The sequence below is a fragment of the Oncorhynchus clarkii genome, chromosome 10 (genome assembly GCF_045791955.1).
Source record: "Oncorhynchus clarkii lewisi isolate Uvic-CL-2024 chromosome 10, UVic_Ocla_1.0, whole genome shotgun sequence".
In the NCBI taxonomy this organism is placed as follows: domain Eukaryota; kingdom Metazoa; phylum Chordata; class Actinopteri; order Salmoniformes; family Salmonidae; genus Oncorhynchus; species Oncorhynchus clarkii.
In genome coordinates, this window is record NC_092156.1 from 277612 (window position 1) to 305542 (window position 27931).

A 27931-nucleotide genomic window follows, 5' to 3' on the forward strand; every position below is an offset into this window, starting at 1 on the left:
TCTTGGGAGTTGATAGGCTTGAAGTCATAAACAGCGCAATGCTTGACGCACAACGAAGAGCTGCTGGCAAAACGCACGAAAGTGCTGTTTGAATTAATGCTTACGAGCCTGCTGCTGCCTACCACCGCTCAGTCAGATACTTGTATGCTCAGTCAGATTATATGCAATGTCCGGACACGCTAGATAAACTAGTAATATCATCAACCATGTGTAGTTAAACTAGTGATTATGATTTATTGATTGATTGTTTTTTATAAGTTAAGTTTAATGCTAGCTAGCAACTTACCTTGGCTTACTGCATTCGCGTTACAGGAGTGCAACGAGAGGCAGGTGGTTATAGCGTTGGACTAGTTAACTGTTGCAAGATTGGATCCCCCGAGCTGACAAGGTGAAAATCTGCCGTTCTGCCCCTGAACGAGGCAGTTAACCCAATTATTTTATTTTGTATTATTTTTGCTAAGTCGTCACTGGGCCTACTATATTTATTTCTTAACTTTCCTAATATTAAGCACATTGCTTATCTTTACCGCAGGAGTATAGCCTGCCTGGCATATTTAACTGCATAGATTAAATGCATTTTTTCCCGCTGCCCCGGTTTCGATAAAGGTGCATGATAATGTTCCATTCTAAATCAAAACTACTGTCACAGTGTGAATGACGGCCTAGCCCGGATGGGAGTAGTGGAGTTCTGCATCTGATGACCTGGCCTCCACAATCACCCGACCTCAACCCAATTGAGATGGTTTGGGATGAGTTGGAACGCAGAGTAAAGGAAAAGCAGCCAACAGGTGCTCAGCATATGTGGGAACTCCTTCAAGACTGTTGGACAAGCACTCCAGGTGAAGCTGTTTGAGAGAATGCCAAGAGTGTGCAAAGCTGTCATCAAGGCAAAGGGTGGCTATTTGAAGAATCTCAAATATATTTTGTTTTGTTTAACACTTTTTTGGTTACTACATGATTCCATGTGTTATTTTATAGTTTGTCTTCACTACTATTCTAAAATGTAGAAAATAGTAAAAAGAAAGAAAAACCCTTGAATGAGTAGGTTTTTCTTCCATTTAATTGAAGTTGCAGGTTACAGTGACATTTTTTTTAACTAGGCAAGCCAGTTAAGAACAATTTTTTATTTACAATGACAGCCTACCAAAAGGCCTCCTGTGGGGACGGGGGCCTGGGATTAAAATAAAAAATAAATACAATATAAATATAGGACAAAACACACATCACAACAAGAGAGACACAACACTACATAAAGAGAGACCTAAGACAACAACATAGCATGGCAGCAACACAACATGGTAACAACACAACATGACAACACAGCATGGTAGCATCACAACATGGTACAAACATTATTGGGCACAGACAACAGCACAAAGGGCAAGAAGGTAGAGACAACAGTACATCACGCAAAACAGACAATTGTCAGTAAGAGTGTCCATGATTGAGTCTTTGAATGAAGATATTGAGATAAAACTGTCCAATTTGAGTGTTTGTTGCAGCTCGTTCCAGTCGCTACCTGCAACGAACTGAAAAGAGGAGCGACCCAGGGATGTGTGCTTTGGGGACCTTTAACAGAAGGTGACTGGCAGAACGGGTGTTGTATGTGGAGAATGAAGGCTGCAGGAGATATCTCAGATAGAGGGGAGTGAGGCCTAAGAGGGTTTTATAAATAAGCATCAACCAGTGGGTGTGTCCAAACTTTTGACTGGTACTGTATATGTGTAGGTCTATGCGTTTCTGTGTGTTTCCAAACATTTCCCTTGGGAATAAAATAATACATCAAGTGTGAAAGAAATTGTGTTGGGAGAAAGTTGAGTTTTGACTAGACTGGTGGGGGTCGGGGAGGGAGTTGCGGTATTGACTAGACTGGTGGGGGAGAGAATTTAGTTATTGACTAGACTGGTGGGGGTCGGGGAGAGAATTTAGTTATTGACTAGACTGGTGGGGGGTCGGAGAGAGAATTTAGTTATTGACTAGACTGGTGCGGGTCGGGGAGAGAATTTAGTTATTGACTGGACTGGTGCGGGTCGGGGAGAGAATTTAGTTATTGACTGGACTGGTGCGGGTCGGGGAGAGAATTTAGTTATTGACTAGACTGGTGGGGGTCGGGGAGAGAATTTAGTTATTGACTAGACTGGTGGGGGTCGGAGAGAGAATTGAGTTATTGACTGGACTGGTGCGGGTCGGGCATGCAGGTGGTTGGCTGAAATTTGATAGAGGATGTCTTAATAAAGACAAACAATAAAAGATCTTTGTACTTTTTAAAGAGCTGTTCACATGTTAGGCTATTGATTAAACGTACGACACAATATTGATTATTACTTACCTTTGATCTAGTTCAGTCTTATCAATCACTTAAACGTATTTAATAACGATTTCTTACCTAGTTTGATGATTGTGGGTGTTTTTGCTTACTTTTGTTTGTTCTAAATAGAGACAGCTAGAAGAGCCATGGGTCATAATGGATTGTATAGAAATGCAGGAAATGTGCTTCAGATACCAAAGAAATTGTGGGGGAGGACCCCAAGACCCCCTGTCTGGTTACCCCCCCACCCACTTCTAAAACTAAAGTTGCCCTCATTACTGAATGTAGTCAATCACATAAACAATCTGGGAACAAGCTCATTCTTAGCTCTTTAGTTGTTTGTCTTCCAAATCAAATCCTGTCCTCAGTGGAAAAGTTGGGCTGTTCTCCAACACCATCCATCCATGATGAGCCTGTCCTGCACTGAAGCATAGCCTCTGAACACCTCATATCCTCCCAACTGTGTGTAGCCTCTAGCAGCAGCCCTCTAGTAGCCATCTCTTGTTTGGATAAATACCATAATAGTGTGTTACCTACCACGTCTAGAGTGTGTGTGCGTGTGTGAGGCGTGTTACCTACCTGTCTGGAGTGTGATCGGGGATCCGGCTGTCTGAAGAAGGAGTCTGGAAGTTTCCTCATCCTCATAGGCAGAGAGGAGGGGGGCAGGGCGGAGGTTTTAGGGTTCATCACGGAGTTAAACAGAGCCTCCAGATCCGTCTGGGAGTCCCCGCGGACGTGCACGATCTGTTGCCCCACCGGGGGCGCGCACTGACCCTGTCGCGCGTCCATGTTGCCTTCCAGAGGTGATGCGTCCAATTAAAACAACTGAACAGTTAATTATGAATGATAACGAATGATTCCAAAACGAGAAATGGTTCAGAGTTAAATGGAAGACGACCCCTAAACTGACTACAAAGAACGGATATTCTTTGTAATTTAATTTGTTTTTGTGGATTTTAATTTTGAAAGTTCTTATAGTGTTTTGTGTAATTCGTTATTTAATAAACTGGCAAAACATTATTATCCTGCTCCATCAAATGAAATAGTTGTTAGTTTCCTTCGTGAATTTCCAAACTCCTCGGCGCTGAAAACACGCATCCAGCCAGCCAGACGGCCCGTCCCACAAACCTCAGACAGACGAGTTGCACTCAACTTTTTTCCCCTACAGAAACTTCGTCTGATGATCGCTTTTCTTCAACCGCTGGACTCGAAAACCGTCCCAGCTACTCCCAAATGTGATTTCTGCATACTGTCCGAAATTAAGTCCTCTACATAGTTTCATTTGGTGAAAAATAGGTGTTTACGTGGTAATAAATCTCAGTTTTCCAAAGTTGTTCCAAACTGTCGATAGGACAGGCTACAGCCTTAGAGTCTCATGTGACCAGTGAGAGGCGGGGTTACAAGGTTATTTTTACAGTCTATGGTTAAAGGCTCCCAGCAGAGGGCAATGTCTCCTTTATTTCTTCTTCTTCTTCCACTGGAGTGTAAATCAGTACACCGTGAAACAAAATAAAAAGGAAAACAATTACCCTGCCAACTAACCCTTCACTTATAAATACATTTTAAAAAACACCACCCCATTGCACTACTTTGACCCTTTCTGACCCTTCACCACCAGGCCAACAGCCTGGGAGGACTGTACACTACAATTCAACACTCCCTGTCACTCCTCTGCAGTAAAATGCCATAAACCCAAGTACTTCTCTGCAGCTGCCACCACAAAACTATTTTCTGTGATTGATATTCCATTTCTGCGGTACAGTTGATAACCATGGCAATGAATGCAAAAGGTCTACTATTCACTGGGAGCCTCTTAGGATCCCTCACCCTTCCTCTACTTTCTTCACTGCCTCAGCATAGAAAACCCTCTGTACTACTCTGACACTGGCAACCTCAACCTGTCTCTCTCTCACCAGACCCCAGCAACATGGGCACCCTTACAGTTAACACATTCCGCTTATTTTGCCAAAACTACACATTCCTTTGTCTCATGCCCTCCTGGAAACTTCTCACATTTAGGAATCTCCCTCCGACACACTGTTGCAACATCACCATAAGCTTGGCACCTGAAACAAGGTAGTGGGTTCGGAACAAGAAAGAGAGATCTAGGATATTTCAGGAAAACGGATATATCCTAACAATAGCCTTGTTATTGTTATTTTATTGTGTTGCTTTTTATTTACATTTTTAAAGACAGTGACTCTGCTGTTTCACCATGCTCGCCACCGGGCCTGAGTCGCACCAGAAGGCAGACGTCACAGACACAGGGAATCTTCAACTTTAGTTGATCCATCTCCACCCTTCCCACCACCACAGTAATCACTCCTTTCAATGGCGCCCTGTTTATTTATCTGTTATTTTACCAGGTAAGTTGATGTTCTCATTTGCAGCAACAACCTGGGGAATAGTTACAGGGGAGAGCAGGGGGATGAATGAGCCAATTGTAAACTGGGGATTATTAGGTGACCGTGATGGTTTAATGGCCAGATTGGGAATTTAGCCAGGACACCGGGGTTAACACCCCTACTCTTACGATTAGTGCCATGGGATCTTTAATGACCGCAGAGAGTCAGGACACCTGTTTAACGTCCCATCCGAAAGACGGCACCCTACACAGGGCAGTGTCCCCAATCACTGCCCTCGGCATTGGGATATTTTTTAGACCAGAGGAAAGAGTGCCTCCTACTGGCCCTCCAACACCACTTCCAGCAGCATCTGGTCTCTCATCCAGGGACTGACCAGGACCAACCCTGCGTAGCTTCCTGAGAGCAAAGCAAGTAACAGGTCTTCTCCCCAGTCGCGTGGCACGTAGCGCCCGCTCCCTCTGGGCGGAAGAAATACAAAAAATAATCACAAGTCCACTTTGGGTTACTTTCACTGATTGAACAGTACCCAACTCCTTCTTCACCCCACCCAAAACCACATATGGGTCAACCTAAAGGCAGGGGTCCAATTTCTCCAAAAATGTCACTCCTACTGGACCAGATTAATTGTTATCTTGATCATCGATTTTCACCACACCTGCAACCTCACATACTTCAGAGATCTTCACCACACCTGCCACATCAGGTACTTCATCAGAGATCTTCACCACACCTGCCACATCAGGTACTTCATCAGAGATCTTCACCACACCTACCACCTCAGGTACTTCATCAGAGATCTTCACCACACCTACCACATCAGGTACTTCATCAGAGATCTTCACCACACCTACCACCTCAGGTACTTCATCAGAGATCTTCACCACACCTACCACCTCAGGTACTTCATCAGAGATCTTCACCACACCTACCACATCAGGTACTTCATCAGAGATCTTCACAACACCTGCCACATCAGGTACTTCATCAGATATCTTCACCACACCTACCACCTCAGGTACTTCATCAGAGATCTTCACCACACCTACCACCTCAGGTACTTCATCAGAGATCTTCACCACACCTACCACCTCAGGTACTTCATCCTCTGGCCCCCTCCCAGTTAGGGGGAGTGATGAGCTCTACAGCAGAGTCTCACAACTCAATCACTGGTTGAAAACTGTTTTCTGTCCCTCCCAAAATATAGAATTTGTAGATAATTGGCCCTCTTTCTGGGACTCACCCACAAACAGGACCAAGCCTGGCCTGCTGAGGAGTGACGGACTCCATCCTAGCTGGAGGGGTGCTCTCATCTTATCTACCAACATAGACAGGGCTCTAACTCCTCTAGCTCCACAATGAAATTGGGTGTAGGCCAGGCAGCAGGCTGTTAGCCAGCCTGCCAGCTTAGTGGAGTCTGCCACTAGTGTAACAGTATAACTTTAGACCGTCCCCTCGCCCATACCCGGGCGCGAACCAGGGACCCTCTGCACACATCAACAACTGACACCCACGAAACATCGTTACCCATCACTCCACAAAAGCCGCGGCTCTTGAAGAGCAAGCACTACTTCAAGGTCTCAGAGCAAGTGACGTCACCGATTGAAACGGTATTTAGCGCGAACACCGCTAACTAGCTAGCGATTTCACATCCGTTACACTAGCACAGTGTAGTCAGCTCAGCTATCCCCATTGAGACCGTGTCTGTGCCTCGACCTGGGTTGGGCAAAACTAAACATGGCGGTGTTCGCCTTAGCAATCTCACTAGGATAAAGACCTCCTCCATTCCTGTCATTATTGAAAGAGATCGTGATACCTCACATCTCAAAATAGAGCTACTTAATGTTAGATCCCTCACTTCAAAGGCAGTTATAGTCAATGAACTAATCACTGATCATAATCTTGATGTGATTGGCCTGACTGAAACATGGCTTAAGCCTGATGAATTTACTGTGTTGAATGAGGCCTCTCCTCCTGGTTATACTAGTGACCATATCCCCCGTGCATCCCACAAAGGCAGAGGTGTTGCTAATATTTACGATAGCAAATTTCAATTTACAAAAAAAAAAATGACGTTTTCGTCTTTTGAGCTTCTAGTCATGAAATGTATGCAGCCTACTCAATCACTTTTTATAGCTACTGTTTACAGGCCTCCTGGGCCAAATACAGCGTTCCTCACTGAGTTCCCTGAATTCCTTTCGGAACTTGTAGTCATAGCAGATAATATTCACATTTTTGGTGATTTTAATATTCACATGGAAAAGTCCACAGACCCACTCCAAAAGGCTTTCGGAGCCATCATCGACTCAGTGGGTTTTGTCCAACATGTCTCTGGACCTACTCACTGTCACAGTCATACTCTGGACCTAGTTTTGTCCCATGGAATAAATGTTGTGGATCTTAATATGTTTCCTCATAATCCTGGACCACCGGACCACCATTTTATTACGTTTGCAATCACAACAAATAATCTGCTCAGACCCCAACCAAGGAGCATCAAAAGTCATGCTATAAATTCTCAGACAATACAAAGATTCCTTGATGCCCTTCCAGACTCCCTCTGCCTACCCAAGGACGTCAGAGGACAAAAATCAGTTAACCACCTAACTGAGGAACTCAATTTAATCTTGCACAATACCCTAGATGCAGTTGCACCCCTAAAAACTAAAAACATTTGTCATAAGAAACTAGCTCCCTGGTATACAGAAAATACCTGAGCTCTGACGCAAGATTCCAGAAAATTGGTGCCACACCAAACTGAACGTCTTCCGACTAGCTTGGAAAGACAGTACCGTGCAGTATCGAAGAGCCCTTACTGCTGCTCGATCATCCTATTTTTCCAACTTAATTGAGGAAAATAAGAACAATCCAAAATTGATTTTTGATACTGTCGCAAAGCTAACTAAAAAGCAGCATTCCCCAAGTGAGGATTCCTTTCACTTCAGCAGTAATAAATTCATGAACTTCTTTGAGGAAAAGATCATGATTATTAGAAAGCAAATTACGGACTCCTCTTTAAATCTGCGTATTCCTTCAAAGCTCAGTTGTCCTGAATCTGCACAACTCTGCCAGGACCTAGGATCAAGAGAGACACTCCAGTGTTTTACATCTCTTCACACAATGATGAAAATAATCATGGCCTCTAAACCTTCAAGCTGCATACTGGACCCTATTCCAACTAAACTACTGAAAGAGCTGCTTCCTGTGCTTGGCCCTCCTATGTTGAACATAATAAACGGCTCTCTATCCACCGGATGTGTACCAAACTCACTAAAAGTGGCACTCACTAAAATTTTAGAAAAAGCTGTTGCGCAGCAACTCACTGCCTTCCCGAAGACAAACAATGTATATGAAATGCTTCAGTCTGGTTTTAGACCCAATCATAACACTGAGACTGCACTTGTGAAGGTGATAAATGACCTTTTAATGGTGTCAGACCGAAGCTCGGCATCTGTCCTCGTGCTCCTAGACCTTAGTGCTGCTTTTGATACCATCGATCACCACATTCTTTTGGAGAGATTAGAAAGCCAAATTGGTCTACACGGACAAGTTCTGGCCTGGTTTAGATCTTATCTGTCGGAAAGATATCAGTTTGTCTCTGTGAACGGTTTGTCCTCTGACTAGTCAACTGTAAATTTCGGTGTTCCTCAAGGTTCCGTTTTAGGACCACTATTGTTTTCACTATATATTTTACCTCTTGGGGATGTCATTCGAAAACATAATGTTAACTTTCACTGCTATGCGGATGACACAAAGCTGTACGTTTCAATGAAACATGGTGAAGCCCCAAAATTGCCCTTGCTAGAAACCTGTGTTTCAGACATAAGGAAGTGGATGGCTGCAAACGTTCTACTTTTAAACTCGGACAAAACAGAGATGCTTGTTCTAGGTCCCAAGAAACAAAGAGATCTTCTGTTGGATCTGTCAATTAATCTTGATGGTTGTACAGTCGTCTCAAATAAAACTGTGAAGGACCTCGGCGTTACTCTGGACCCTGATCTCTCTTTTGACGAACATATCAAGACTGTTTCAAGGACAGATTTTTTCCATCTACGTAACATTGCAAAAATCAGAAACTTTCTGTCCAGAAATGATGCAGAAAGATTAATCCATGCTTTTGTTACTTCTAGGTTAGACTACTGCAATGCTCTACTTTCTGGCTACGCGGATAAAGCACTAAATAAACTTCAGTTAGTGCTAAATAAGGCTGCTAGGATCCTGACTAGAACCAAAAAATGTGATCATATTACTCCAGTGCTAGCCTCCCTACACTGGCTTCCTGTTAAGGCAAGGGCTGATTTCAAGGTTTTACAAAGCATTACATGGGCTTGCTCCTACCTATCTCTCTGATTTGGTCCTGCCGTACATACCTACACGTACGCTACGGTCACAAGACGCAGGCCTCCTAATTGTCCCTAGAATTTCTAAGCAAACAGCTGGAGGCAGGGCTTTATCCTATAGAGCTCCATTTTTATGGAATGGTCTGCCTACCCATGTGAGAGACGCAGACTCAGTCTCAACTTTTAAGTCTATACTGAAGACTCATCTCTTCAGTGGGTCATATGATTTAGTGTAGTCTGGCCCAGGAGGGTGAAGATGAACAGAAAGGCTCTGGAGCAACGAACCGCCCTTGCTGTCTCTGCCTGGCCAGTTCCCCTCTCTCCACTTGGATTCTCTGCCTCTAACCCTATTACAGGGGTTGAGTCACTGGCTTACTGGTGCTCTTCCATGCCGTCCCTAGGAGTGGTGCGTCACTTGAGTGGGTTGAGTCACTGACGTGATCTTCCTGTCTGGGTTGGCAGCCTACAGGGAGGAGGTGAGGGCACACGGAGTGTGGTGTCAGGAAAACAACCTTTCACTCAACGTCAACAAGACAAAGGAAATGATCGTGGACTACAGGAAACAGCAGAGGGAGCACCCCCCTATTCACATGGATGGGACATTACTGGAGAAGGTGGAACGTTTTAAGTTCCTCTGCGTACACATCACAGACAAACTGAAATGGTCCACCCACGCAACAGCGTCTCTTCAACCTCAGGAGGTACAAGAAATTTGGCTTGTCAAAAAAAACCTTTATAGATGCACAATTGAAAGCATCCTGTCTGGTTGTATCACCGCCTGGTACGGAAACTGCACCGACCTCAACCGCAAGGCTCTCCAGAGGGTGGTGCGGTCTGCATAACGCATCACCGGGGGCAAACTACCTGCCCTCCAGGACACCTACAGCACCCGATGTCACAGGGAGTCCAAAAAGATCATCAAGGACAACAACCACCCAAGCCACTGCCTGTTCACCATGCTACCATCCAGAAGGCGAAGTCAGTACAGGTGCATCAAAGCTGGGACCGAGATGCTGAAAAACAGCTTCTATCTCAAGGCCATCAGACTGTTAAACAGCCATCACTAACACAGAGAGGCTGCTGCCTACATGCAGACTCAAATCATTGGCCACTTTAATAAATGGATCACTATTGACTTTAATAATGCCATTTTAATAATGTTTACATATCTTACATTACTCATCTCTTATGTATACACTGTATTTTATACCATCTATTGCACCTCTGGCCATTCGGCCATCGCTCATCCATATATTTACATATACATATTCTTATTCCATTCCTTTAGATGTGTGTGTATAAGGTAGTTGTTGTGAAATTGTTAGATTACTTGTTAGATATTACTGCACTGTCGGAACTAGAAGCACAAGCATTTCGCTGCACTGGCATTAACATCTGCTAACCATGTGTATGTGACGAATAACATTTGATTTGATTTGAGCTGTTGGCTAGAGCGCCAGTGTGGGCAGACTCGCTATATAACGCCCCATTTTGGTGAGAAGACCATCTGTTGATTTGAAAAAGCAATGGAAACCCATTTAACTAAATGTTTTATTCTGTATTTTCATGTGCACTTTGTCATCACTCACAGCCTTTTAAGTCAATTTGATGGAAACATCTCTGGTGGGAAAATGCTCATATTGTTTTCTGCAGATTTTAGAATATTTGCATGAAAATCTGTCTCCAACTGAATGGAACCCTAACTACTGTCACTGTCGGACTCCTAGTTCCTCGTGTCTCCATCCTTCTCCACTACTACTTTTCCTTTGCGTCAGACTGACGTCTGGATGCCTGTCTGATGCTCGTTGCTCCTACTTTTCTTGTTCCTCTTTGACTCCTAATTTAATGCCTTTTAACCGTTGCGAGAGCTGAGCGTCGCTCTCTAGCTAGCCTTTTTCGAGAGAGGTTTTGCTCATGCACACACACACCCTCAATGTCAAAGCTCGAGCCTTCTCGCACAAGCCCTTCTGCCACCAAGTATTAAATGGGCTTTGGTGGTCAAGATGTGTTGGTATCTGTACTGATGGCGCAAAAGCTATGACAGGGAGACATAGTGGAGTAATAACGCCACCTGGATACACTGCAGCATCCACTGAGAGGCTCTTGCTGCCAAGGGAATGCCTGACCGCTTGAAATACTTTTTGGACAATACAGTGAAAATGGTTAACTTTGTTAAAGCAAGGCCCCTGAACTCTCGTGTATTTTCTGCACTATTCAATGATATGAGCAGCGAGAGAGGCTTTGCTCATGCACACACACACCCTCAATGTCAAAGCTCGAGCCTTCTCGCACAAGCCCTTCTGCCACCAAGTATTAAATGGGCTTTGGTGGTCAAGATGTGTTGGTATCTGTACTGATGGCGCAAAAGCTATGACAGGGAGACATAGTGGAGTAATAACGCGCATGCAAGCAGTTGCTCCCGACGCCACCTGGATACACTGCAGCATCCACTGAGAGGCTCTTGCTGCCAAGGGAATGCCTGAACGCTTGAAAGACTTTTTGGACACTACAGTGAAAATGGTTAACTTTGTTAAAGCAAGGCCCCTGAACTCTCGTGTATTTTCTGCACTATTCAATGATATGAGCAGCGACCATGTAACGCTTTTACAACATACAGAAAGCAGTGCACTGGTTATCAAGGGACAAAGTATTGACACGTTGTTTTAAATTGAGAGACAAGCTTAAAGTTTTCTTTACTGACCATGACTTTCACTTGTCTGTCCGCTTGCATGATGACGAGTTTCTCACACGACTGGTCTATCTGGGTGATGTTTTTTCTCGCCTGAATGATCTGAATCTAGGATTACCGGGACTCTCCACAACCATATTCAATGTGCTTGACAAAATTGAGGCTATGATTAAGAAGTTGGAGCTCTTCTCTGTCTGCATTAACAAGGACAACACACAGGTCTTTCCATCATTGTAAGATATTTTGTGTGCAAATGAACTCAAGCTTACGGACAATGTCAAATGTGATATAGCGAAGCACCTCAGTGAGTTGTGTGTGCAATTATGCAGGTCCTTTCCCGAAACGGACGACACAAACAACTGGATTCGTTATCCCTTTCATGCCCAGTCCACTTACCGATATCTGAACAAGAGAGCCTCATCTAAATTGCAACAAGTGGTTTTGTGAAAATAGAATTTAATCAGAAGCCCTGCCAGATTTCTGGATTAGGCTTCTCTCAGAGTAACCTGCCTTGGCAAATCGCACTGATTATTTGTGCCCTGGTCCTATAAGAGCTCTTTGTCACTTCCCAAGAACCGGGTTGTGACAAAAACTCACACTCATTCTTATGTTTAATAAATGTATTGTATAGTGTGTGTGTGTGTGGCAGGCTTACAATGATGGCAAAAAACAACATTTGAGAGTGTACTGACCTGGTGCTAGAGGGGGTACAGCTGGAGGTTGAATGTTTGAAGGGGTACAGCTGGAGGTTGAATGTTTGAAGGGGTCGGGACTATAATAAGTTTGGGAACCACGGTCTGATACACACCGCTCTAGCTCTGTCACCTTTCACCACAGATGGGATGTCTCATGGTCTGATACACACCGCTCTAGCTCTGCCACCTTTCACCACAGATGGGATGTCTCATGGTCTGTCAAACACCACTCTAACTCTGTCACCTTTCACCACAGATGGGATGTCTCATGGTCTGATACACACCACTCTAACTCTGCCACCTTTCACCACAGATGGGATGTCTCATGGTCTGATACACACCGCTCTAGCTCTGTCACCTTTCACCACAGATGGGATGTCTCATGGTCTGATACACATCACTCTAGCTCTGCCACCTTTCACCACAGATGGGATGTCTCATGGTCTGATACACACCGCTCTAGCTCTGCCACCTTTCACCACAGATGGGATGTCTCATGGTCTGATACACACCGCTCTAGCTCTGTCACCTTTCACCACAGATGGGATGTCTCATGGTCTGATACACACCGCTCTAGCTCTGCCACCTTTCACCACAGATGGGATGTCTCATGGTCTGTCAAACACCACTCTAACTCTGTCACCTTTCACCACAGATGGGATGTCTCATGGTCTGATACACACCGCTCTAGCTCTGCCACCTTTCACCACAGATGGGATGTCTCATGGTCTGTCAAACACCACTCTAACTCTGTCACCTTTCACCACAGATGGGATGTCTCATGGTCTGATACACACCGCTCTAGCTCTGCCACCTTTCACCACAGATGGGATGTCTCATGGTCTGTCAAACACCGCTCTAACCTTGTCACCTTTCACCACAGATGGGATGTCTCATGGTCTGATACACACCGCTCTAGCTCTGTCACCTTTCACCACAGATGGGATGTCTCATGGTCTGATACACACCGCTCTAACTCTGTCACCTTTCACCACAGACGCTGAAGGGCGATCTCTAGTTTAAACAGACACATTTTGATGGAGATGTTTTTATTATGTTAATTCGATTTCCGCGGGGCCACAGAAATTGTAGGCACTTTATGTGCAAAGTAAAACTTAATCCACAGTTATTAATACCTTCCTAATATTGAGTTGTACCCCCTTTTTCCCTCAGAACAGTCAATCAATCACATTTATTTATAATGCCCTTTTAACATCAGCAGATGTCACAAAGTGCTGTACAGAAACCCAGCCTAAAACCCCAAACAGCAAGCAATGCAGGTGTAGAAGCATAGTGGCTAGGAAAAACTTCCAAGAAGGCAGGAACCTAAGAAGAAACCTAGAGAGGAACCAGACTCTTCTGGCTGTCCAGTCCTCTTCTGGCTGTGCCGGGTTTCGATTATAACAGTGCATGGCCAAGATGTTCAAACGTTCATAGATGACCAGCAGAGTGAAATAATAATAATCACAGTGGTTGTAGGGAGTGCTAAGGTCAGTTAGCTTTTCATAGCCGAGCATTCAGAGTTTGAGACAGCAGGTGCGGTAGAGAGAGAGAGTCGAAAACAGCAGGTCCGAGACAAAGTAGCACGTCCGGTGAACAGGTCAGGGTTCCATAGCCGCAGGCAGAACAGTTGAAACTGGAGTAGCAGCATGACCAGGTGGACTGGGGACAGCAAGGAGTCAACAGGCCAGGTAGTCCTGAGAGAATTAGAGGGAGCATACTTAAATTCATACAGGACACCGGATAAGACAGGAGAATTACACCAGAAATAACAGACTGACCCTAGCCCCCTAACACAAACTAGACAAGGCTGAGTATAGCCCACGAAGATCTCCACCATGGCAAGAGGGGGGTGTGATCCCGGACAGGAAGATCACGTCAGTGACTCAACTCACTCAAGTGACGCACCCCTCCTAGGGACGGCATGGAAGAGCACTAGTAAGCCAGTGACTCAGACCCCGTAATAGGGTCAGAGGCAAAGAATCCAAGTGGAGAGAGTGGAACCGGCCAGGCAGAGACAGCAAGGGCGGTTCGTCGCTCCAGTGCCTTTCCGTTCACCTTTGTACCCCTGGATCAGACTACACTCAATCATAGGACCTACTCAAGAGATGAGTCTTCAATAAAGACTTAAAGGTAGAGACCGAGTCTGCGTCTCTCACATGGGTAGGCAGACCATTCCATAAAAATGGAGCTCTATAGGAGAAAGCCCTGCCTCCAGCTGTTTGCTTAGAAATTCTAGGGACAGTAAGGAGGCCTGTGTCTTGTGACCGTAGCGTACGTGTAGGTATGTACAGCAAAACAAAATCAGAGAGATAGGTAGGAGCAAGCCCATGTAATGCTTTGTAGGTTAGCAGTAGAACCTAGAAATTAGCCCTAGCCTTAACAGTAAGCCAGTGTAGAGAGGTTAGCACTGGAGTAATATGAATACATTTTCTGGTTCTAGTCAGGATTCTAGCAGCCGTATTTAGCACTAACTGAAGTTTATTTAGTGCTTTATCCGGGTAGCCGGAAAGTAGAGCATTGCAGTAGTCTAACCTAGAAGTGACAAAAGCATGGATTAGCTTTTCTGAATCATTTTTGGACAAAAAGTTTCTGATTTTTGCAATGTTACGAAGATGGAAAAAAGCTGTCCTTGAAAAAGTCTTGATATGTTCATCAAAAGAGAGTTCAGGGTCCAGAGTAACGCAGAGGTCCTTCACAGTTTTATTTGAGACGACTGTACAACCATTAAGATTAATTGTCAGATTCAACAGAAGATCTCTTTGTTTCTTGGGACCTAGAACTAGCATCTCTGTTTTGTCCGAGTTTAAAAGTAAAACATTTGCTGCCATCCACTTCCTTATGTCTGAGACACAGGCTTCGAGGGAGGGCAATTTTGGGGCTTCACTATATTTAATCAAAATGTACAGTTGTATCGTCCTCATAGCAGTGAAAGTGGACATTTTGTGTCCGAATGACATCACCTAGAGATAGAATATATTGTGGCATACAACAGGTCAGCCACCAGGGGGAGGCTCATCGAGGCCTGGTAACAGATGGAGTATACATCACGAGGCGGTGGCTCCATCTGCTGGACGTGCCAGGTCTCGACGGGCTCTCCGGACAGGACTAATTGGGGCTGATTGGGAGCTAGTGAGTAATCAAGGGCGAATTTCTCACCAGCTGTGTGAGGCCCATAAAGCTGCCAGAAGGGCAGTACACAGAGAGAGGACTAGGGGAAGTGAGGTGACTTCCATGTGGTTGGATATGGTTACCCGAGCTAAGCCGATGGAATTGAGTTTGTGTGACAGGATGCAGGAAGACCCGGAGCCCAGGAGAAGGTATCCCGGAGAGGCTCTCATGGGGGAGACCTTTTATTTATGTATTTATTTATTATTATTATTTAATAAACACCCTTGAAACCGAGCTAATCATACTCTGTCCGTGTCTGATCTATGTTAATGTCTTGACCAAACCCCCTGCCCTGGTCTGCCACAATATAGTGAAAACAATAGTGGTCCTGAAACAGAACCTTGAGGAACACCGAAATGTACAATTCATTTGTCAGAGGACAAACCATCCACAGAGACAAACTGATATCTTTCCGACAGATAAGATCTAAACCAGGCCAGAACTTGTCTGTGTAGACCAATTTGGGTTTCCAATCTCTCCAAAAGAATGTGGTGATCGATGGTGTCAAAAGCAGCACTAAAGTCTAGGAGCACTAGCACTCGGTCTGACGCATTTAAAAGGTAATTTACCACCTTCAAAAGTGCAGTCTCAGACCTATGATGGGGATTTTGTTTACATTATTTGTCTTTAGGAAACAGCTTTTATTTTAATTGAGAGGAATGGGAGATTTGATATAGGCAGATAGTTTTTTACATTTTCTTGGTCAAGGTTTAGCTTTTTCAAGAGAGGCTTTATTACTGCAACTTTTAGTGAATGTGGTACACATCCGGTGGATAGAGAGCCATATATTATGTTCAACATAGGAAGGCCAACCACAGGAAGCAGCTCTTTCAGTAGATTAGTTAGAATAGGGTCCAGTATGCAGCTTGAAGGTTTAGAGGCCATGACTATTTTCATGAATGTTTAAAGAAATACACTACTGGTCAAAAGTTTTAGAACACCTACTAATTCAAGGGATTTTATTTATCCTGTTTGGGTTAGGTGGCAGCATTTTCACATTCGGATGAAAAGTGTGCCCAGAGTAAAGTGCCTGCTATTCAGGCCCAGATGTTAATATATGCATATTATTAGTAGTATTGGATAGAAAACACTCTGAAGTTTCTAAAACTGTTTGAATGATGTCTGTGAGTATAACAGAACTCATATGGCAGGCAAAAACCTGAGGAAAATCCAACCAGGAAGTGGGAAATCTGAGGTTTGTCGTTTTTCAACTCATTGCCTATCGAATATACAGTGTCTATGGGGTCAAATTGCACTTCCTAAGGCTTCCACTAGATGTCAACAGTCTTTAGAACCTTGTTTGAGGCTTCAACTGTGAAGTGGGGGCGAATGAGAGGGGATTGAGTAAGATCTCTCCCAGAGTGCCATGAGCTGACCACGCGCGTTCACGTGAGAGGTAGCTTGCGTTCCATTGCAATTCTAAAGACAAAGGAATTCTCCGGTTGGAACATTATTGAAGATTATGATAAAAACATCCTAAAGATTGATTCTATACATCGTTTGACATGTTTCTACGGAATGTAACGGAACTTTTTTACTTTTCGTCTGTACCTAGTGATCGCGCCTTATGAATTTTGATTACTGGGCTAAACGCACAAACAAAAAGGAGGTATTTGGACATAAATGATGGACTTTATTGAACAAATCAAACATTTATTGTGGAACTGGGATTCCTGGGAGTGCATTCTGATGAAGATCATCAAAGCTAAGTGAATATTTATAATGCTATTTCTGACTTCTGTTGACTACAACATGGCGGATATGTTTGGCTTGTTTTTGTGTCTGAGAGATGTACTCAGGTTATTGCATGGTGTGCTTTTTCCGCAAGGTTTTTTTGAAATCTGACACAGCGGTTGCATTAAGGAGAAGTATATCTATAATTCTGTGCATAATACTTGTATCTCTTATCAAAGTTTATTATGAGTATTTCTGTCAATAGATGTGACTCTCTGAAAATTTGCCGGTTTTCAAGGCACAACATTAATGACCATAACGCGCCAATGTAAACTCAGATTTTTGGATATAAATATGAACAATGAACAAAATATGAACAAAATATACATGTATTGTGTAACATGAAGTCCTATGAGTGTCATCTGATGAAGATCATCAAAGGTTAGTGATTCATTTTATCTCTATTTCTGCTTTTTGTGACTCCTGTCTTTGGCTGGAAAATGGCTGTATGTGTTTTTGTGACTAGGCTCTGACCTAACATAATCATATGGTGTGCTTTCGCTGTAAAGCATTTTTAAAATCGGACACCATGGGTAGATTAACAAGAAGTCAAGCTTTCATTTGGTGTATTGCACGTGTGAATGTTTGAAAGTTAAATATTTATAAAAAATAATTTTGAATTTCACGCTCTGCCTTTTCAGCGGATGTTGTCGAAGGGGTTCCGCCACAGGAAAGGAAGACGCAGAGTTACCTCTGCTGCAGAGGATAAGTTCATTAGAGTTACCATTCTCAGAAAATGCAGCCCAAATAAATGTTTGACAAAGTTCAAGTAACAGACACATTTTAACATCAACTGTTCAGAGGAGACTGTGTGAATCTGGCCTTTATGGTTGAATATCTGCAAAGAAACCACTACTAAAGGACACCAATTAGAATTAGACTTGCTTGGGCCAAGAAACATGAGCAATGGACAATAGACAGGTGAAAATCTGTCCTCTGGCCTTATGAGTAGAAATTTGAGACTTTTGGTTCCTACTGTTGTGTCTTTGTGAGACGCAGAGTAGGTAAATGGATGATCTCCCCATGTGTGGTTCCCACCGTGAAGAATGGAGGAGGTGGTGTGATAGTGCTTTGCTGGTGACACTGTCTGTGATTTATTTAGAATTCAAGGCACACTTAACAAGCATGGCTACCACAGCATTCTGCAGCGATATGCCATCCCATCTGGTTTGGAATTAGTCGGACTATCATTTGTTTTTCAGCAGGACAATGACCCAGGCTGTGTAAGGGCTATTTGACCAAGAAGGAGAGTGATGGAGTACTGCATCAGATGACCTGGCCTCCACAATCCCCTGACCTCAACCAAATTGAGAAGGTTTGGAATGAGTTGGACTGCAGAGTAAAGGAAAAGCAGCCAACAAGTGCTCAGCATATGTGGAAACTCCTTCAAGACTGTTGGAAAAGTATTCCAGGTGACTTCCTCATGAAGCTGGTTGAGAGAATGCCAAGAGTGTGCAAAACTGTCATCAAGGCAAAGGGTTGCTACTTTGAAGAATCTAAAATATATTTAGATTTGCTTCCGCCCCGGTAAACCCCTGCATTAACCCGGCTCTTTCTGTGTCCCTTGTAGCAGCTAGCTGACTAAGTTTTCAATTAATGCCTAGTCCACACGGAAAAGCAGGATATTCTCATTTTCAGCAGCGGCCAGTACTGCCGAGCAACCTATGTGAAGCTAGTCACAATAGTGGAATTTGTGGTTAGCCTTCAAAATAAAAGTCCTGTATTGAAACTGATGCAAACAGATACAAATAGTTGAATTATGCAGTATCTGGATCAGATAATGCTTAACAAGTTTGGAATGTTATATAAATTCAACAAAAGACAATAATGAGTTTATTTGGTCCTCCATAATAGAGAGATCCGTCTACATGTACTGTACTTGTTTGGTCAGGCGAAGGGCAGATCAGTGAAGTTGATTTAGTCCTAATTATAAGGAGAAATCTGTTTAGGATGCTGACGTTACTGGTGTAACACAATACATACTGGTGCATTCCTGTAAAACATATGCATATTGGGCGGCAGGGTAGCCTAGTGGTTAGAGCGTTGGAAGGTTGCAAGTTCAAACCCCCGAGCTGACAAGGTACAAATCTGTCGTTCTGCCCCTGAACAGGCAGTTAACCCACTGTTCCTAGGCCATCATTGAAAATAAGAATTTGTTCTTAACTGACTTGCCTAGTTAAATAAAGGTAAAAAAAAAAATATATATTGTTGTATGACTATAATTCAAACAAATCACTAATATATTATAGAAGAGGCGTCACTACAGACCCTGGTTCGATTCCAGGCTGTATCACAACCGGCCGTGATTGGGAGTCCCATAGGGTGGCGCACAATTGGCCCAGCGTCATCTGTGTTAGGGGTTGGCCGGGGTAGGCCGTCATTGTAAATAAAAATGTGTTCTTAACTGACTTGCCTAGATAAATAAAGATTAAATAATGACTGGTATATCAATCCAATCCAAAGTGACATCCTAACTAGCTGTAAAGTTCTCTCTCTCAGCAGGGTCAGTGGAGAGGAGAGTCATAGATATATAGACATTATATACAAATAAAATCATTGACAGAAATAACATTTTCAAAACAATAATTTTATTGATAAACACAAAAGGACAAGACCATCAATAGTGTGTAGAGTTGCATTACATCTGGAGTATTGGAACAGTCAGACAGTAGTTGTCGACGGAACAGTCAGACAGTAGTTGTTGATGGAACAGTCAGACAGTAGTTGTAGACAGAACAGCAAGACAGTAGTTGTAGACAGAACAGCCAGACAGTAGTTGTAGACGGAACAGTCAGGCAGTAGTTGTAGACGGAACAGTCAGGCAGTAGTTGTAGACAGAACAGTCAGACAGTAGTTGTAGACAGAACAGCCAGACAGTAGTTGTAGACAGAACAGTCAGACAGTAGTTGTAGACGGAACAGTCAGACAGTAGTTGTAGACGGAACAGTCAGACAGTAGCTGTAGACGGTACAGTCAGACAGTAGTTGTAGACGGAACAGTCAGACAGTAGTTGTAGACAGAACAGTCAGACAGTAGTTGTAGACAGAACAGTCAGACAGTAGTTGTAGACAGAACAGTCAGACAGTAGTTGTAGACGGAACAGTCCATCCTAGCAGGCCACTTACTGAGACAATAGACCAACTCAACTTCTCCTCATTCTCCCTGAAGTAGGAACTCATTCACTCCCCCTACCAGATTGTCCAAAACATTGGATTGGTGTGTGTGTATGTTACAGTGTGAAGGCGCCTACTCCATAACAGTGGTAGAACACATAGACATGTCTTCTGAAGGGGTTCACTATGAGGTAGGAGAATGACTGATCCTCTACTTCTCTGGCTGGGTAACACACACCGGATGCATCCTGAAGAGAACACAGGATAAGATACGGCTGAGAGTCTCTCTCTCTCTCTCAATTTCAATATAAATTTCAATTTAAGGGGCTTTATTGGCATGGGAAACATATGTTTACATTGCCAAAGCAAGTGAAATAGATAATGAACAAAAGGGAAATAAACTATAAAAACTGAACAGAATAGAGACATTTCAAATGTGTTATATGTCTATATTTATTATTTTACCTTTATTTAACGAGGCAAGTCAGTTAAGAACAAATTCTTATTTTCAATGACATTTTCATTGAAAATAAGAATTTGTTCAGGGGCAGAACGACAGATTTGTACCTTGTCAGCTCGGGGATTCGAACTTCCAACCTTTCAGTTACTAGTCCAACGCTCTAACCACTAGGCTACCCTGCCGCCCCAGTGTTGTAATGATGTGCAAATAGTTAAAGTACAAAAGGGAAAATAAATCTACATAAATATAGGTTGCATTTACAATGGTGTTGGATAATAATTATACTTTCAATAGCAGTAATAATAATATGTTACCAAAGCAGAGACTTTGATGACAGTGGAAACCACACTGATCTCCTTGCTCTCTGGATTCTTCTGAACACTGGAACACAAAGAATCACAGACACCATCTACTAGTGCAGGGGTGTATGGTGTGGTGTGTGTGTGTGTGTATAGTGCAGTGTATATGTGTGTATGGTGTGTGTTTAGGGTGTGGGTGTATGGTGTGTTTGTGTGTATATATGGTGTGTGTGTGTGTGTGTGTATGTGTGCTGTACGGTGTATGTTTATGGTATGGTGTGTGTGTGTGTGTGTATGTGTGCTGTACGGTGTATGTTTATGGTATGGTGTGTGTGTGGGTGTATGGTATGGTGTGTGTGTGGTGTATGTTTATGGTGTGGTGTGTGTATGGTGTGGTGTATGGAATGGTGTATGGTATACGTTGTGGTGTGTATGGTGTGGTATATTGGTATACAGTGTGGTGTGTGTATGGTGTGGTGTATGGCATGGTGGATGGTATACGGTATGGTGTGTATTTATGCTCTGGTGTATGGTATACGGTATGGTGTGTGTGTGTAGTGTATGGTGTGTGTTTAAGGTATGGTGTATGGTGTGGCGTATGGTGCATGTGTACGGTGTATGTGTGGTGTATGGTGTGGTGTACGGTGTATGGTGTGGTATATTGGTATACAGTGTGGTGTGTTTGAATATGGTGTGGTGTATGATGTGTGGGTGTATGGTGTGGTGTACAGTGCGGTGTATGGTGTGGGTGTATGTGTGGTGTACGGCGTGGTGTACGGTGTGTGAGTATGGTATGGTGTATGTGTGGTGTATGGTGTGGTGTACGGTGTGTGAGTATGGTATGGTGTATGTGTGGTGTATGGTGTGGTGTACGGTGTGTGAGTATGGTGTGGTGTACGGTGTGGGTGTATGGTGTATGTGTGGTGTATGGTGTGGTGCACGGTGTGTGAGTACATTGTGTTGTACGTTGTGGGTGTATGGTGTGGGTGTATGGTATGGTGTACGGTGTGGTGTACGGTGTGTGAGTATGGTGTACGGTGTTTGAGTATGGTGTGGTGTATGGCATGGTGTACGGTGTGAGTATGGTGTGGTGTATGGTGTGTGGCGTACAGTGTCTGTATACCTGACCAGATCCCTATAAATGGTTCTGGTGGTGTCTATGTAGGGGTTGATGGTATCTTCATACTGACACAGCTCTCCTCCGAGAGTCATGTGTTTAAACACTAGGAACAGGAACTCTCTTCTTTCCATCACTCCATACTCCTCACTGCCATCCTCCTGCAGCATCTACACACACACACACACACACACACACACACACACACACACACACACACACACACACACACACACACACACACACACACACACACACACACACACACACACACACACACACACACACACACACACACACACACACACACACACACACACACACACACGACATTATGATAGCATAATAGGAGCATAAAGACTATTAAGTTGCATAAATAGCGTTAATGTGTGTGTGTTTGTGAAGGTGTGTGTGTATTGTGTGCATATGTTACCTGTCTCAGTAGATCGTAGTCAGGGTGTGTGTCATGGAAACATTTGGTGATGTGTCCAGAGGATGTGATGATTCCACTGGAGTAGAGAGGGTCAAACATCTCCATACTGACCTTACTGCACGGCACTACCTCTGCCTGTACACACACCACCTCACCCTCTGGAACACACACACACACTGTACTGATGGAAGATACCTGCCGTCTTACGGACTCCTGACCAATTCTGCTATTTCGTGTTTTTTTACACTGATCTTAACTTTCTTTACATAACGTCTCTGCCATCATTACCTATGACTGAAAACAGCTTCTGGACATCAGAACAGCTATCACTAACCTCAATTTAGATGAAGATTTCTGCCTCAATAAGTTGGCAGCTCTGGCCGTTCGGCTTACCCCGGACTCCAAAGAGGCAAGAAGGGCCGCGACAAGACAAGACTACGTCCATCTACCCCACCACTGTTTTGTTGGAAAATGTGCAGTCACTGGAGAACAAACTGGGTGAGCTCCGTTCCAGACTATCTTATCAACGACACCTGAAAAACTGTAATATCCTCTGTTTCTTGGAGCCGTGGCTGAACGAGGACATGGATGTACAACTTGCTAGTTTTTCTATGCATCATCAAGATCAGACGGCAGACTCGGGTAAGGCTAGAAAGGGAGGGGTGTGTCTTTGTTAACAATAGCTAATGTTAAGAAAGTCTCAAGATTTTGCTTGTCTGAGTTAGAATACCTCATGATAAGCTGCAGACCATAGTATTTACCTAGAGAGTTCAGATATATTTTTCATAGTGGTCTATTTACTACCAAAAACCGATGCTGGCACTAAGACAGGACTCAATGAGCTGTACAGGGCCATAAGCAAACAAGGAAATGCACATTCAGATGCAGCATTTCTCATGGCCAGTGATTTTATTGCAGAACACTGAAATCTGTTTTACCTCATTTTTACCAGCATGTAACCTGTGCAACTGGAAGCGAAAAAACATGTGACGATTCTCTTCAGGGTTAGGAGAGTTTGTAAACAAATTAAGCGGAAGGCCGACAACAAGATCACACCAGAGAGAGCTCTTTCGAACAGGACAGTGCCCGAATGTTTGTTTCTAGACCCCCCAGGCCGCAGGCGTGGTCGAGGACAGCAGGGTTCGGTACACAAATCGGGTTCTCGGTAGATCAGGGTCCAAAACCGCCAACAGGTAAGTCCAAACAGTCCAGGTCATACACGGTAAATCCATCAGATATATTATCACTTCCTCTTTCTCAATGGTTCACAGGTCCACAGCTCCTTGCTCTCTCTCTCTTCCTGGTGTGGCTTGACCCGTAATATGTGGGTCGGCCCCACCTTGCTAGCGTTCCCTTTGCTTCTGGGTATTGTCGTTTTTGGCGGTCGACTATTTTGGGATCTGTAGTTCTTGTAGGGGTGGCCATTTTGTGCTTTGTAGTTCACCAACTGGCCATCCCTTAGTGAGAGGTCAGAGCCTGTGTATTAGTTCTGCCCTCACATATCTGCCATTTATCACTCGGCCCCCTTCTTTGCCATTAACTCTAGATCACCTTTACTACACACACAGAAACGCATACAAGGCCCTCCCTCGCCTTCCCTTTGGCAAATCAGACCATAACGCTATCCTTCTGATTCCTGCTTACAAGCAAAAACTCAAACAGGATGTACCGGAAGTGGTCTGATGAAGCGGTTGCTAAGCTACAGGACTGTTTTGCTAGCACAGACTGGAATATGTTCCAGAATTCATCCGATAATATTTACATCAGTCTCCTTCATTAATAAGTTCCTCGACAACATTGTCTCCACAACAACCGTACGTACATATCCCAACCAAAAGCCATGGATTGCAGGCAGCATCCGCACTGACCAATCGGTTAGAGCTGCCGCTTTCAAGGAGCGGGACATTAACCCGGACAATTATAAGAAATTACACTACGACCTCTGATGAACCATCAAACAGGCAAAGCATCAGCAATAGTCTGGGTAGCCATTTTCCATAGATTAGGGCCTAATTAATTGATTTCAATTGACCTATTTCCTTATATGAACTGTAACTCATGAAATTGTTGAAATTGTCATGCTGAGTTTATATTTTTGTTCAGTATAGATGCCTATAGGCTATCTAAGTTAACTTATTTTCTTTGATCTGCATGTTTCTGTACTTGATTTAGTATTCTGTTTTTATTTGATTATATTTACAATGTCACTTTTGATTCCTTTACTATGTCACTTTTGTTGCCATTTTACTGTGTGAGAAGCCTGTCAATAAAACATTTAATTTGACTATTTATTTTTTGTCACCTGTTGATCCAGGTAACCAGGACTGGCCCTCACTATCTGATATTTTACACACACACACACACACACACACACACACACACACACACACACACACACACACACACACACACACACACACACACACACACACACACACACACACACACACACACACACACACACACACACACACACACACACACACACACAATAATTTACAGTATGTAATACTTATAGGAAATCTCCAACTGTTTTTCAAATGAACATGGCATCCAACGTATCTTAAACAATACAAATAGATCCAAATAAGTGGTGACAGGGAGTATGCACGCCACTGGCTTGACGCTGAAAAAGCATCTTGCCTCCGATTGGCAGCTGTAGTGTAGCGGGTTGGGAGAGGGACGGTAGGCTGCGTGAGGAAAACGGCACGTGACTGGCAGGAGCAAGGCTGCTGCTTGACAAAGTGTCATATCACCCCATGAATGAGGCAATTGGCAAAAAAAAATATTGCACAGCGTGCGACCACTCTGGAGGGACGAAGGCCTTCGGATTGCTAACTGGGTAGAGGTGATAGAGGTGACATGACATACCCAGAGTAACCCAGGCTCCAGCCTCCATCTTTCTGAGGTTGGTCAGCACACAGGGGTCTCTGAAGAAACTCTGACACACACACACACACACAGACATTACTATTGGCCCTTTACAAGGTGCAGTGCCTGGAAACAAACGTGTGTGTGTGTGTGTGTGTGTGTGTGCGTTAACTCACCAGAGTAAAGTCGTGGCTGTTGTATGGGTAGAAGTTCTGGTCAAAGCTGAAGGCCTGGGCTGAGATGCGCCCTAGCATGGACCTGACACACACACACACACACAAATCCATTAGCTGGTTTCACTAGAGAACTGACACACTGATATACCTAGCTAGTTTGTCTTGTCTACATAGCTGGTCGGCTAACGTTAGTAACAGTAGCTAGCTAGGATGATATTGATAACTATAGCTAACTAGCTATAAACATAGACAAATAAATGACACAAAACCATAAGATCTATAACGTAACCATTTCATGAGTAGTTGTAGTGTGCTTTTGTCCTGAAGGAAGGAAAATGTCTTGGTTGGGAGGAGGTTGAAGGAAAACTTAGTCTCAGATACCATGTCGACCGTCGGGTTGTTAATGTCTATTGGTCACCATGGCGACGGAACCCCGCTCAACCAAAAGGGGCGTTCGTAAATTCTCTGGCGCTATGGAAAGCCAAAATGTTCAGATCGTCCTACATGGAATTTGTAATTAACATTTTTCACAAGCTTTTTTCAGGAGTCCAAAGTCATTTTTACATGTGTTCATTACACCTGTCCAGTGTGCATTTACACGTGATTAGAACGCTTGTTATGGTCATTTTTACATATATTCATTACACCTGTCCAGTGTGTAATTACAGGTGATTAGAACGCTTGTTATGGCCCTTTTTACAAGCGTTTATTACACCTGTCCAGTGTGCATTTACAGGTGATTAGAACGCTTGTTATGGTCATTTTTACATATATTCATTACACCTGTCCAGTGTGTATTTACAGGTGATTAGAACACTTGTTATGGCCATTTTTACAAGCGTTCATTACACCTGTCCAGTGTGCATTTACAGGTGATTAGAATGCCTGTTATGGCCATTGTTACATATATTCATTACACCTGTCCAGTGTGTATTTACAGGTGATTAGAACGCTTGTTATGGTCATTGTTACATGTGTTCATTACACCTGTCCAGTGTGCAATTACAGGTGACATTAACTCTCTAACCCAGTTACTGTGTGGGCTGAAGGGGGGGGGGGGGTACCAGGGGCGCAACTACAGCCAGCCAGCTTCCTACCCCAGTGATATGGGGGAGAGGGCCAGAGAGGGCTGAGGCTGACCCAGAGAGCGGGGCCTGACCCCCGGAAAAGGGTGCCTAACCCCGCCCATGGCCACAAGTCCAGCTAGTCGAAAACCTATCAACTAGACTCCGTAACATCATCCTTTTCAAAAGAAAGTGCAAACATAACGGCAGAACATTAAGTTCTTAACAGTCAAGTCATAACAATTGAAAAAGCATGAAATTTTAACAATCTCAATTTTAACAAGTTAACAATCTCTTGCTTACAGAGTAAGCCTGTCCGGTGGCTTGCACAGCCGGCCCACCCATGAGTAAGTATTGGCTCTGACGGGAGTAGGATTAGGGCCACGAGCTGGAGAGCTTGGTGGGGTAGAAGCCTCCTCACCTTCAGTTGGCTCATGTCTCAATTCTGCACCCCTTACCCTTAGGCCTGGACTGTGATCCAGCTCATCTAGGTGAGTGTATGGCGTGTTCTGGTTTGTCTGCTCTGCTACGCGCAGATCCACCTGATTGCGACGATAGAGGGAGCCACCAACATCCACCAGGTAAGAAAGTGGTGCAACTCTCTGTAGGCATGTGCCCAGCCTCGAAAGTCCTGTGTGGTCTCCCGGCAGCGGTTTCATCCTTATCGTTTCACCCACCTCCAGCTCTGGTAGGTCTCGAGCAGTCCGGTAGAAGCACTTAGTGAGCTGCTTTCTGTGACGCAGTTTGTCCGTGATGCCAACCATGACGCAGGGCTCAAGTAGCTTGTTAGCTACGGGGATGGTAGGCTTCAGACGTCTGGACAGAAGGCGTTGTGCTGGGCTACTGTCCATGTTTTAAGTGGGTGTGTTCCTCCACTGTAAGATCGCTTTCCATGGGTCGTTGCTGTCACGCAAGGCCCTGCTTAACAGGTTTTTTGCAATCTTTGACAGCTGACTCTGCCTTGCCATTTGCTTTTGGGTGTCTTGGAGAGGAGGTCACGTGGTCAAACTCCCATTCTGAGGCAAAACGCTTGAACTGTGCAGTGAATTGTGGGCCATTGTCCGTGATTACCTTGTCAGGCTGACCTTGCCTTGCAAA

General features: G+C 44.0%; 2 protein-coding genes across 3 annotated transcripts in view; both read right to left on the minus strand.

Annotated features, from left to right (window-relative positions):
• LOC139417897 (transcriptional coactivator YAP1-like) overlaps positions 1 to 3691 on the minus strand; it is a 33163-nt gene extending 29472 nt beyond the window's left edge. The window contains exon 1 of the mRNA XM_071166881.1: positions 2888 to 3691. Within this exon, the coding sequence (XP_071022982.1) occupies positions 2888 to 3097 (210 nt within the window). The 5' untranslated portion in view covers positions 3098 to 3691. The remainder of the gene's footprint in view (positions 1 to 2887) is intronic.
• A 10377-nt stretch (positions 3692 to 14068) lies between these two features.
• Positions 14069 to 26168, minus strand: LOC139419363 (cilia and flagella associated protein 300). 2 transcript variants are annotated; one of them, XM_071169304.1, is made up of 7 exons: positions 26059 to 26168; positions 25770 to 25851; positions 25594 to 25663; positions 22723 to 22880; positions 22296 to 22459; positions 21188 to 21254; positions 14069 to 14092 (listed from the first exon to the last, which is right to left on the minus strand). In XM_071169304.1, the coding sequence occupies exons 1-7, from the start codon at positions 26151 to 26153 to the stop codon at positions 14075 to 14077; spliced, it is 654 nt and encodes a 217-aa protein (XP_071025405.1). In that variant the 5' UTR covers positions 26154 to 26168; the 3' UTR covers positions 14069 to 14074. The 2 variants fall into 2 exon arrangements, with proteins under 2 accessions (XP_071025405.1, XP_071025404.1); XM_071169303.1 differs by lacking the exon at positions 14069 to 14092 and adding an exon at positions 19867 to 20661.
• Positions 26169 to 27931: the final 1763 nt, after the last annotated feature.